This window comes from Musca domestica, unplaced genomic scaffold, assembly GCF_030504385.1.
Source record: "Musca domestica strain aabys unplaced genomic scaffold, Musca_domestica.polishedcontigs.V.1.1 36, whole genome shotgun sequence".
Taxonomy (NCBI): domain Eukaryota; kingdom Metazoa; phylum Arthropoda; class Insecta; order Diptera; family Muscidae; genus Musca; species Musca domestica.
In genome coordinates, this window is record NW_026712318.1 from 603,772 (window position 1) to 616,265 (window position 12,494).

General features: G+C 36.8%; 1 protein-coding gene across 4 annotated transcripts in view; it reads left to right on the plus strand.

The window, feature by feature from the left end:
• Positions 1–12,494, plus strand: part of LOC101895716 (PAN2-PAN3 deadenylation complex subunit PAN3-like) — an 88,608-nt gene that overhangs the window by 11,905 nt on the left and 64,209 nt on the right. For 3 of the 4 annotated variants that reach the window (XM_059125997.1, XM_059125999.1, XM_059126003.1), the window contains exon 2: positions 3,313–5,524. In XM_059125997.1, coding sequence (XP_058981980.1) covers positions 5,491–5,524 — 34 coding nt within the window. In that variant the 5' untranslated portion in view covers positions 3,313–5,490. Of the gene's footprint in view, positions 1–3,312; positions 5,525–12,494 lie in introns of those variants that run through there. The other variant, XM_059125998.1, reaches the window with a different exon arrangement.

A 12,494-nucleotide genomic window follows, 5' to 3' on the forward strand; every position in this document is an offset into this window, starting at 1 on the left:
GTGTATCTCTCACTCTCTGTGTCTCCTTTGTTAGTCGGTCTCTTCTCTTCGTTCTCCGTTATACCCCAGTGTCCTATTTGGCAAACATGTTTTATGTGTTATGTTTCTTACATGTCCTGCTTAACATTACTAGAGTTGCCAGCTTAAAATATCAAGCAAAGTTGTAGAGCAAATTCAGTAGAAAACCTTTTTTTTAAGACATGAAGTTCTAAAAATGAAAGCGAAACCAAGGAAGTCACTCAAATTCGTCATACCTGATTTGTATACCCTTAGCCATGTGGCTAGAGATGTTATTTATCATTTGATACGGCCAAAACGTGCCTCATGTAAATAACAGTTTTAGACTTTAGGCTTCTCTTTTAAGGACATTTGGAGTCGATCTAGGGGTGTCCGTGCGTTCGTCTGTCTGTCTTGTTGGTGTGCACGATAACTCTCGAAGGAAGTATCCGATTTGGTACAAACTTGTTACATCGTCATATTATTATTAAACTTAGATCGAGTTCGGAGATGGGCAATATCGATCCACTCCTTCTGGTACCTCCCCCACAAAATGTCAACATTTTCAAAGAAAATAATTTACTGCATAGAAAGAGAAATGATAATAATATCGGTACGTTTAATCAAGCACCAATCCCCAAAGAGCTACAATTTGGAATAATTATAACTCTTATAAAATGCGAGGTGAGCATCCGATTCTCTTTAATTATCGCACATCACAATATTTTTATTGACCCAAGATCTGGTGTGAAGATGGAATATGTCAGTCCACTCCTTCAGATACCTCCTCCACAAAGGGTCAAAATTTTGAATTAGTATTAAGCTCGTAAAACGCGAAATTAACATCCGATTCCATTTAGACTTGGCACATCTCAATATTTTTATCAGCACAAGATTTGTTATAAAGATGGTAATGCTTGAACCATTCTTTCCGGTACCGCCCCCACAAAGGGTCAAAATTTTGAATGATCAAAACGAGGATAAAATCTGAAATAAACATCCGTTGCTCTTCATATTTCACACATCCCATTATTTCTACTATAACAAGATGTGGTGCAAATGGAATGGAATATATCGGTCCACTACTTCTGGTACCTCCCCCACAAAGGGATAAAATTTTGAATATTCTTCATGTAGCTCATAAAATTAAATAAAAATTAACATCCGATTTCATTGAGGCTTGGCACATCTCAATATTTTCATCAATCATGAAATTCGTAATAAGCATCCGGATCTCTTCAAATTTCGCACCTCACATCTTCGGTGAGATAAAAAAAACTGCAACAAAGTCAAACGCGATAATTTTAATATACATTTTTAAATTTTATTGAAGGAAAGCAAAAAATGTCGGAAATAGCATCCAATTTTAGAATAGGTTTAGATTTGATCGAATTGGTCACATTTGTCATGAATTATGGCCTTTAAACGGACAATGAAACCGTCAAACGCTGCCCGAATGTTGATCTGCAGTATTTTGGCCCATTCCCGGTGATGTGCTTGCCTGAGGTGATCGACACTTTAGTATTTTTTAGTGTCAACCTTGCTTTCTAAAATACTCCAGACCAAATAGTCCAACGGATTCCTATCCGGAGGTTTTGGTGGCCCTTGTGCGCTGGAAATAAACCAAAGAACCTCATTTTGTAACCATTCTTGGGTGGAGCGTGCTGAGTGCGATGGTGCTGAGTCCTGTTGGAATGTCCAGGGTCTGCGGCCAAAATGTTTGCGTGCCCAAGGCCTTCCTTCCAGAATATTTTCGGCATTTATTCTGATGCCACGGTGGATTAATACGAGCGGAGCACGACCATCGGCTGTTATGGCGACCCACACCATCAACATGGCCGGCGCTTGAGTTCTGCACATTTTCAGTGACCCCTTTGCCAAGTAAACACGATCATTTTGTTTGTTTACAAACTGCTGAACAACGAATGTATTCTCATCGGAGCGGAGAAAACCAAATTCGGCAGTTCACCACTTTCGGCCGAGCGAAGTAACTTTTTAGCCCTTTTGAGTCTATTTTTTTCTGTTACGGTGTAAGTTCTTGAACTTTTTGGAATTTGGAATGGGCTCATTTTTTCAATATTTGCCGAATGGAATATTGGGATATGTTCAGCTTACGAGCCATTTTTCGGCCACTGCGACGCGGGTTTCGATCAAGTCGCTTCTTTACTTTTCGAACCATTGCTGCTGATGTTGTGTTTTCTTCCGTCCACTCCCATGACGTCGGGCTACGCTACCAGTATCACGGTAACGAGCGATGGTACGAGACACAAAAGATTTGTTCACATTTAAATGGTCTAACGATAGCCATTTGTGGTTTTTCAGCCAAATATAAAGAAATCACACTATCAGGCTTAAATTCCATTACGAATTACTTTTTTCTGGAAAATTCTCACCAAAATGCTTTTGTACGCTTGTAAACAATATAATGAGCTATCACTGGAATAATTTTAACAGCTGTCGGACGAGTGGCTTAGAAATGACAGTAGTCTGAAGTTGGTTGCTCTTTTTTCATCTCTTCATCCGATATAAATTTAAGCCTTCTCTAAGTCATGGCATACACCCTAATGCAATCATATTTTGTAAGAGAGGTCACACACACTATAGAAATACAGCTATAAAATTTAGTGGAATTTTATATAACTTCCATATGCTAATTCCATTTGATTTCAATTTTTAACGGTGCAAAAGCCGTAATATGCAATCATGAGAGCTTAACTCCCAAAAGTTGCAATATTAAGTGTTATTTGCTACAGATAGCTTTACTAAATATGCATAGTGGTGTAGGGTCTCATAGAGTCCGCCTAGACTGACTTTTGTCCCTTCTATAGAAGTTGTAATTGGTTTTATCAGTTCTATGTGTATTTCAATTTGATTCACTGCAAAAACATAGAAGTATAAAGATAGGACAAGACAGAGTCAAAATATGGCAACCCTGTAAAAATACCTGTGTTGCTATGATATTATAACAACATACTTACCAGTGTTAGCTGATTTAAACCGCCAAGGAAATATTCAAATTTTTGGAAGGGTCAGTGGAATAGAATTTTGAAACCACAGTTTTTGGATTTTTCAAACTTTAATTTATCATTCGTTTCTGTAATTGTCATGAGTTGTTACACTATCTATTGAAGACACAAACCTTTTGCTCAAAATTCATTTTGTGTAGTCTTTAAGTCTTTATTCACTGTTTCAAAATGTTCACTTATTTTATTTAGTTATGGCAACCCTAGTCCGTATTGTTAATCTCTCTCTCTCTCTCTCTTCCTTTCATATCCAACACCTTTTAACACAACAATTTATCCTTTTTCTTTGCAGCTCTATGTTTACATCTTCCACCATCTGACCAATTGCAGCTGAAAACAATCACCGAAACGAATTTCCATTAACCAAACAAAAAATAAAAGAAAACAAATAAAATTAACAAAAGAAAAAAAATGAGTGTTACGTGAATTAGAAACAAAACCTAATAATAAAAACCAAATAATTCCTCCTCCCACAAAAAATATATATTTTCCTGCGTACTAGCGCCATCTAGACAAGAGTGTTGTTAAGTGTTGTGACAAATGGGTGAAAAAAGAGAGTGTTTGTGAGAGATAGGTAATTATGTGAAAAAAAACAGATTTGCCTCAGAGATTTCAAGAAGAGAACAGAGAACCAGTTTTGTTTTTATACTCCTTGAGAATTCCCTTCTCTCTACACCGTTCGTTCATCGATGTGTGTTTGTGTCACGACATTGCCAAACAACGTCAGCAGCATCAATGTAGCCGTAAAATTGACGAACCAAAAGTATTGACAAACAAAAGTAAAACAGCAGCAGCAGCAACAACAACCACACAGAGAAATTGCCCCCAACACAGCAGAGCAGAGCAAACATCTGTTTCGACCTCTATATAACTTTCTTTTTTTGTTTTTGTTTTCCTCCATACTCCACACAATACATATAGATTTTCCCTTTACTCTCCTACTCCCCAACCAACTCTCCCGTCCTACCTCTCGTTTTGCTACTGCCTTTCATTTTGCTTTTCTTGTGTGGTGGCTCCAATTGTTATTGTTCTTCAAATCCAAATCCAACCATCCAAACATTTTGCCGAGAGCGAGAGAGAGAGCGAAAGGAGAACAAGAATTGAATATAAACAAAACAACAATAACAGTGACATGCCCCCCATTTGTTGTTGTTGATGTGGTTGGTTAACAGAAGTCAACGTCGGTGTACACTTTGATTTGACATGTCTTTTGTGTGAGTGTGGATAAGTGAAGGCACAACAATCTAGCCATCAGAAGAGAGATAGTAGAGCAAACCCGCCAACCATAAAGACAGACAGCCAACAGTGTTGACAGCAACATCGCCGCCATCTTCATCATCATAATCGGGTGCAATAAAAGTAAGAAACCATTGCTGCGATTATTGCCATATCAGCTATCAGTTGGCAAACCTCTTCCAATCCCTCCGAGACACCTTTGCCGCCTCCTCTGCTTAATGAGTACACACCAATCACTTTTGTAGTGTCAGAGTCGTCGGGTGTTATCGTTTTCCGATATTAAGATGAGTTGTTATTGTTGTTGATGGATTCGACGACTAGTACAGTGCATCAACCAGCCACCAGTCACACTCACTTTAGCCGACAACAAACAGTAACAAGAGCCTCCTCGGCCTGATGATGTGCAGAGTTTTCCATGCGATTTGCACGTTTTAATACTCGACAATAACAAAGCAGCAGTACCATCACCACCACCACCACTAGCAGCAGCATCAGCAACAATCGCAAGTAGCTCGGAATCAACGGACCGTAAAGAAATTCAACAGCCAGCAGCCATCCATCCAGCCCAGCCTAGCCAGCCAGCAAACATAAACAAAGCGCAACAAACGCGGCAACTAAATGCACTTCACTTGGCCACCAGCAGCACCCATCATTATTATCCCCATTATCATCATCTGTCTTGCCATCGGCAGCATCATCAACGGCGGCCGGCCAACATCAGCAATAATAACATCTGCAGCAATTGCAACAGTTTTCTAAAGAAACCTCAAAACAAAACGCAAAAACAACAAACAAAAGAGAAAGAAATAAAGAAAGAAAAAAAAAAAACGAAACAAATCAAACACACACACATCCACTCAAACCTCTTCTCTGGGCAGGCAGGCAGGCAGCGAACGAACGAACTAACGAACATCAAGTAAACCAACCGGCAAAGACTGTAAACTCTCCCCGCCGTTCTTTCCCCCTCTTCCCCCCTACACAACCACAACTTGTGTGCAGACAGATAATAAAAGAAAAGCAAAGCAAAGAAAAGAAACCAAAACCGAAACGAATGTAGCAAAAAGCAGGAATATAAAGAAAAGAAAAACAAAATACCTACCTAGTATATATTAATACAAAAAAAACAACAACAGCAACAAGAAAACGAAGACGACGACGAGAACATCAAGAAGAAGATTCGCCAAAAGACAAAACGACGAAATAATAATAAAACAAAACAAGTGCTACTTGAAAAATGTCAACGTTCTTAAACAATTTCTTCCCGGCAGGTAAGTCCCAAAAGCAGATGTTTAATATATATTTTTATAGGTGTATGTGTATCGGTGTTTACATACATACGTGAGTGTGTGTGACGTGATGATCATCATCATAGAAAAATAAAATCGCAAACTTAAGGAATTCAGCAACAATTCTATTGAAACAAATTGCAATTGTTTTGATACCCTTCACGACACAGAGTAATGGAGGGTATATTAAGATTATCATTCCCTTTGCAAATTATCGAAATACTCGCAAAAGACCTCATAAGATATACGTATATAATGATGATCACCAAAATTTTAAGCCAATTTAACGATGTCCCTACGTCTGTTTAAATCAGGATAACGAATGAATTAATTAGGCATGGGCGTTTGTGAACTCCTAAGGTATGCTCGGATTCTCCTTAAATTTTTATGAAGATATTTTTAAGCTGATTATGGGATTTTTTGAAAAGGCCGGGGTACCCGGATATTCGGATAATAAAACCGGTACCCGGATATTCGGATAATAAAACCGGTTCCAGCGAACCGATATCTCAATATGGATATCATATGAAAGCGTATGAAAGTAAGAAAGAGGTAATTCTTACCGGTTCCGAAGTAATGCAAAAAATCCATATTTTTACAAAGCAACTTTTTGAAAGATCCCCAAAAAGTCAAAATTGGGCCAATTATCCTGATTATGAAACCGGTTCCAGCGAATCGTTATATCAATATAGATATCATATGAAAACTTATGAAAATACAAATTCAATAAATGGACATATTAGGGGTAATTTTTACCGGGTCCGAATACAAAAAAATCCATATTTTCGTAGAACAACTTTTGGAAAGGTACTCAAAAAGTCGAAATTGGGCCTATATTGGGACATTTGTATAAAATGTCAATATCTTTTTGGTTTTAGAGACATTTGTTTTTCAATTCTCAGGGAAATCAATTTTCATATTAAAATTAAGGTATTTGCTTGGATGCCGAAGGTCGGGAACTTGTAAAATTTATTAAGTTAAAAAAACTGTGGGTCGCGTAGCCGGTGCTAATTAAACATCAGATGTTTGCAAATGCTAATTTTTATTTGTGTTGGGTCAGGACAATATTGGTCTAATCCTTGAAATACCTTCCCCACAAATTTTATATACCTGTCGGCAAAACGACTTATACTTCATAACTTATCCTTAAAAATATCCCATACCTTTTCGAGGAGGATAGTAGACCAAAGCCAGACCAGACGACCGAAAGAAGTACACATAGAACAGAGAACTATATTGAGACCCTGTCTCCCTGAAAATTTTGTTTCCACAGAAGCATATAGAATCTAGTTCTGCCGACGAACTTTGCTATATATTATATTTTAAAATAGCTAGTTGCTGTACAAGAGAAAATCGAGATGTCTTAAAAAGCCTTAAATAATTCTTTATTAAGCTTAAGAGGCCTTCTTCGTTTCTTCCTCAAAACTTTCTTTGTTTCAATAAACCTTAAAGATATTTTATAAATCATAGAAGGCAGTAAAGATACATAAAAGGCGGTTAACTATTGATACACGGTAGTTTTCTAGAGAAACTTATAAAATATTTAAGGTTTTCTATACCAAGTTACCAGAGCTTAAAGGTGTCCTATAGAAACATAAATACCTCTTTAGTACTCTTTAGAAAGATGGAACACCTCTAAGGTCTTATACGTTAACAGAGACGACTTTTGAAGTCTTCAGCATTAACTAAGAGTTCAAAAAAACATAGAAGGTCCCTGAGGTCTTTCAGATAAAAATGGAAGGTCTTTAAGGTACTTTATAAAATCATGTGCGTGAATATAAAAACGAATTTAACTGGCGAAGATCCAAATCGCATAATTTATCAACGCACTGTATAACAGTTATAATTCTCAGTATAACAGATTGGTGTGAAACTGAAAACGAATTTATTTATATTTTGTATTTCTATTTCTATATATTTCTTTTGCTGTAGAAACTATCTTCTTCGCATGGGAATAGGGGTCAGACTGTTTTCGTAAGGTCTGAAGGAGCTTCTGAGTTTCAAAATACCATTTCTCCTTATTTAGCTGTTTTATATTAGTTTCTATACCCTCCACCATTCTATGGAGGAATTTCGAAATTCGAAATATTCACACCACGAAATATTCACTCCTAGACCCTACAAAGTATATATAAGTTCGTAAAAAGGACATGTCGGTCCACGTTTTCGTATAGCCGTATTCGGTATTTTCATGATTTTAGCGAAATTAATTACCGGAATTATTTCAAATCTGTTTGTATGCAGGTCCACGTCTTCGTATAGCCCCCATATAATGGAACCTTCCCATATTCGGCATTTTCATGATTTCAGCAACATTATTCACCGAAATCGTTTCAAATTTCGTATTAGAAGATCTTAATGGGTACTACAACCTATGTCAGAAAATTTCGTATGCAGGTCCACGTCTTCCTATAGCCCCGGATTTATCCTATTCACCGGAATTATAACAAATTTCGTATTAAAGTGGGTACTACAGCCTATGACAGAAAATTGTGTCCACGTCTTCGTATAGTCCCTATGTAATGATTTTCAATTAAGTGGTAATTTTCTGTTTTTTTTTTTTATGAAATTCTTCAAGTTCCTTACAAATGGTGGAGTGTATAAAATGATCGACCGGGCCGAATTTAGCTGCTTTTTTACTTGTTTATTGCTGGCCCAGTCATACGTTAGTCGTTTGTTCGGTCCCTGAAGATCCCATGTTTGTTAAGGTCTCAGAATGACAATGCAAGGAACTGTGTCTCACGATTATTTCCTTTCTTCTGTTGTTTTTCTGCAAAACGGCATGCTATAATTCTAAGTCACATGATTTCGAATTCTATCTATTTTTTGCATGGAGAATGTTTTTATATAACTCAATCTTCCAGGCTTGAGAGCAGATTATCGTCAAATAGTTCCACTTTATTACCTTAGCCCCAGCTTTTGCCAATGGGGTCCTTATTGGAATACATTAGGGTTAGAAATCTCATTGTTCGTTCCACTTTATTACTGATACATTAACATCTAAATAAAGGAAGCCTTTCAATTTCTATTAAAAAAAAAAAGCTCCAGCAGATTATTTTTGCTGTAGTACTTATATGAATTCTATATTTTCAACGACATTTCTCACCGACTTTATTATGATTTGAGTTTATAATGAGTAGTTTTAAAAAAAATTGTTTCCATCTAATATCAAATGTTGGTAAAATATTTTTAAACGTTTTGGATGGTGTTGATAGTTGGGACAGGTTCAAGACTACGTTATTTTTTATATAATATGTATGGCAATATCTGCAAATGTCAACGATTCCATTTTCATACATAACTAGAAGTTAAAAATTTTTATTTTCTCCGTACTCTGTAATCGAACGTGCCCTGGTGCTAACTGATTCCCTATATATTACTTTGGATTATTTTGTTCGTATAGCTATGCCATTGCACGGACTTGAATAGAAATGCCACATTAACCTTTATTTAGCCTCTATTTTCTTTTCAAAGGAAAAGAGTGTCTGCAAAGAAAAGATAGAATGGGAGCATAAAATGTCGCCCTTCTTTCAACGTTCCTCAATTATTTTGTTGTATATACACAAACCGGCATACATCAATTATATCTTGTTCTAAATCAGTTCCAATGTAATATTTATGAAAAAATATATATATAACTACATATTTATATAAAATGTATAAATATTGTCTATGTATCCCAGTGTTATTTTCCGTGTTGTTGTCATTTTGCAGATGTCAGCAACAGGTCGTGCAAACACACACACACACCTTTCTTTGCAGAAGTGTGGAAATTTCTTGAGAAATTTTTAAGAAATGGGAATTATGCAGACATAAATTACCTACTTAGAAGGTTAATTGGCACAAAATAAGTGATTTAAGACAATTTCATGGAAATTGTATTATTTTTTTATTTCTGCTTTCTTGAGCAAGAGAATGGGGTGTTCATACATGTATGAAGTACATATTGTATAAAGTGTTTGATTGTATTTGTGTGTGCGAGATACCCGAAGTGTAACCAATCTGTACATGTTTAGAATTAAATATGTATGTTAGAATTTTAATAGAATATTTATATATTTATTTTAAAAATATTAAAGAATGTGAATGTGTGTATGCGATTTGTGGCATGTGTACGACCGCTGGAAAAACTGTTCCAGGTCCTTCCTTGCCTTGTAGACATGTTCAAGGTTTTCTTTTTATTTAAAATATATTGAGGGTCCCCTGCCGAACCCCTCTTGCAGATTATTCATCTTTAGAAGAACCTGGTAAAAAAAAAAACTATCCTGTTCGTGCCCTAGAAGACCTTTTGAAAATATATCCATAGAAGAGCTGTTAAAGATTTCCTACCTATAAAAGGTATGTAGGCTTTTTTGTTGTTTCAAAATGGCCATGCTTTATCCCTTTATTGTTGTTTTTATAAAAACAACGTTTGTTTATTAGTGGAGAACGATGGTAATGTTTACCAGTGGGTAAGGCAGGGAATACCTAGTTGAAGTAGGGATAAAGCCTGACCATTTTGCAACAACAAAATACTACGGTATCCCGAACAAACAAGCCAACACTGTTCTGGTATGTAGACTTTATATCTAAGGAACCTCTGTTAACGACCTTATATCTATAAACGGGGTCTGGATATTCTATAATAAATGTGGATCTTCTAGAAGAGCTGCGAATCTTTCAAAGCATACTTAGAGTTTATATATTTGTAGAGATTTAATAATAGATAAATAGATCTGCTGATCTTCTCATAAAATATATTTTTACATTCTCATAGAAGATCTGTATATCATCTGATGGAAAATCTTTTTACCGACGATCTGTAGACCTTTTCCAAAAGATATAGATCTTCCCAAAAAAGATCGATGTTGTTTTTTATAGAAGTTCTAAGAATCTTCTTAAAAAATCTATAATACCTCTCAAAAAAAAGCAAGCTAAAACGCATATACAGGGTGAGATAAAAAAAAACTGCAGCAAAGTCTAACGCCATAATTTTTACATATGTCTTTTAAATTTTTTTGAAAGAAAGCAAAAAAAGACGGAAATAGCATCAAAATTTAGAATAAGTTTAGATTTGTTCGAATTGGTCACCGTTGACACGAATTATGGCCGTCAAACGGTCAATGAAGCCATCACACGATGCCCGAATGTTGCTCTGCGGTATTTTGACCCATTCCCGGCGAAGCGCTTGCTTGAGGTGATCGACCTTGCTTTCCAAAATACTCCAGACACAATACTTCAACGGTTTTGTATCCGGAGATTTTGGTGGCCCTTGTGCGCTAGAAATGAAACGAGGAACCTCATTTCGTTGTAACAATTCTTGAGTGGCGCGCGCTGAGTCCTGATGCAATGCCAAGGTCTGCGGCCAAAATGTTTGCGTGCTCAAGGCTTTAATACACCCTCCAGAATATATTCGCGATAATATTCGGCATTTATTCTGAATAATAACAGCGGAAAGTGACCATCGGCTGTTATGACAGCCCACACCATCACCATGGCCGGCACTTGAGTTCTGGTGGCCACCGAAGGTGTACATTTTCATTTTGTTTTTTTACAAACTGCAGGACAACGAATTTTTTCTCATCGGAGATGGATAAAACCAAATTCGGCAGTTCACCACTTTCGACCAAGCGAAGCAACTCTTTAGTTCTTTTGAGCCTATTTTATTTCTGTTGCGGTGTAAGTTCTTGCACTTTTTGGAATATCAATGGCTTTACCCCGAGCTCATTTTTCAATATGTGCCGAATGGAATATTGCGGCTACTGCGACTCGGGTTTTCGATCAAATCGCTTCATTATTTTTCGAACCATTTCTGTTGATGTTGCTGTTTTCTTCCGTCCACTTCCTTGACTTCGGGCAGCGCTACCAATATCACGGTAACGAGCGGTGGTACGAGACCCAAAAAATGTATTCACATATAAATACTGGAGTGCTCTAATGATAGCCACTTGTGCTTTTCCAGCCAAATCTGAAGAAATCACACTATCACGCTTGAATTCCATTACGAATAACTTTTTTTCTGGAAAATTCTCACCAAAATGCTTTTGTACGTTTGTAAACAATATAATGAGCTGTCGCTGGAATAAGTTTAACAGCTGTCGGACGAGTGGCTTAGAAATGGCAGCCGTCTGAAGTTGATTGCATTTTTTCATCTCACCCTATATAGACATTCTCAAAAAAAAGTTTGTGGTCTCCTCATAGAAGATGTGATGATATGCTCATACTTTTCATATAAAACCCCATTTCTGTAATTTTCAGGTTTTCGGATGCGGTTAAAGGTGAAGAATTGATATTTTTATATGTAACTTTTATGTGCAACATCAACTCCTTCTCATTGTCATTCTTATCGCTTAACATTAAACTTCAAGGAATGTCTCTTGTTGCACAAACACCGCTCACAGCTTTCCAAATAAGTCTCGCTGCTCCAAAACATATCTGGAAATTCAAAACCAGTCTCACAGCTAGTTACGATGTTTTTGTTTACCATCTTTTCATCGGCAACTTCTTTCACCAAAGCTTGACGTGTTGTACGCTACCGACCACCACCATTTGTTCCAAAACATTGTGTAAATCGATCTCCTTTTGAGTTCTTACTACAAATCCAGTTTGAATTCAGATCAGGTTTTTTGTTTACATTTACGGATGAATGCCTGCCTGCCATCCAGCCTGAGCACTGCAGAAGGTAAACAAAAAAGTTGTAGCTTAAAAAATAACAAGAAAACCGGAAATGGGACTTGTTTGCTACGAACTCCCCTCTTTTATACACCATACATGACCTGTTACCGAATTCTCCCCATGGAGAGATAGAAAAAACATCGCTAATATATATTCTGGAGTGTTCCTTCGTTCTTATGCTTGATCGATCTGTATTCTGGCAGACGGATATCATACCAGTTTACCACTTCGTTTCTGGTTTCTTGCTGTATTGTTTGGTATTTTTCTGGTTTGTTTAGGTGTAGCTACCAGAAAAAAT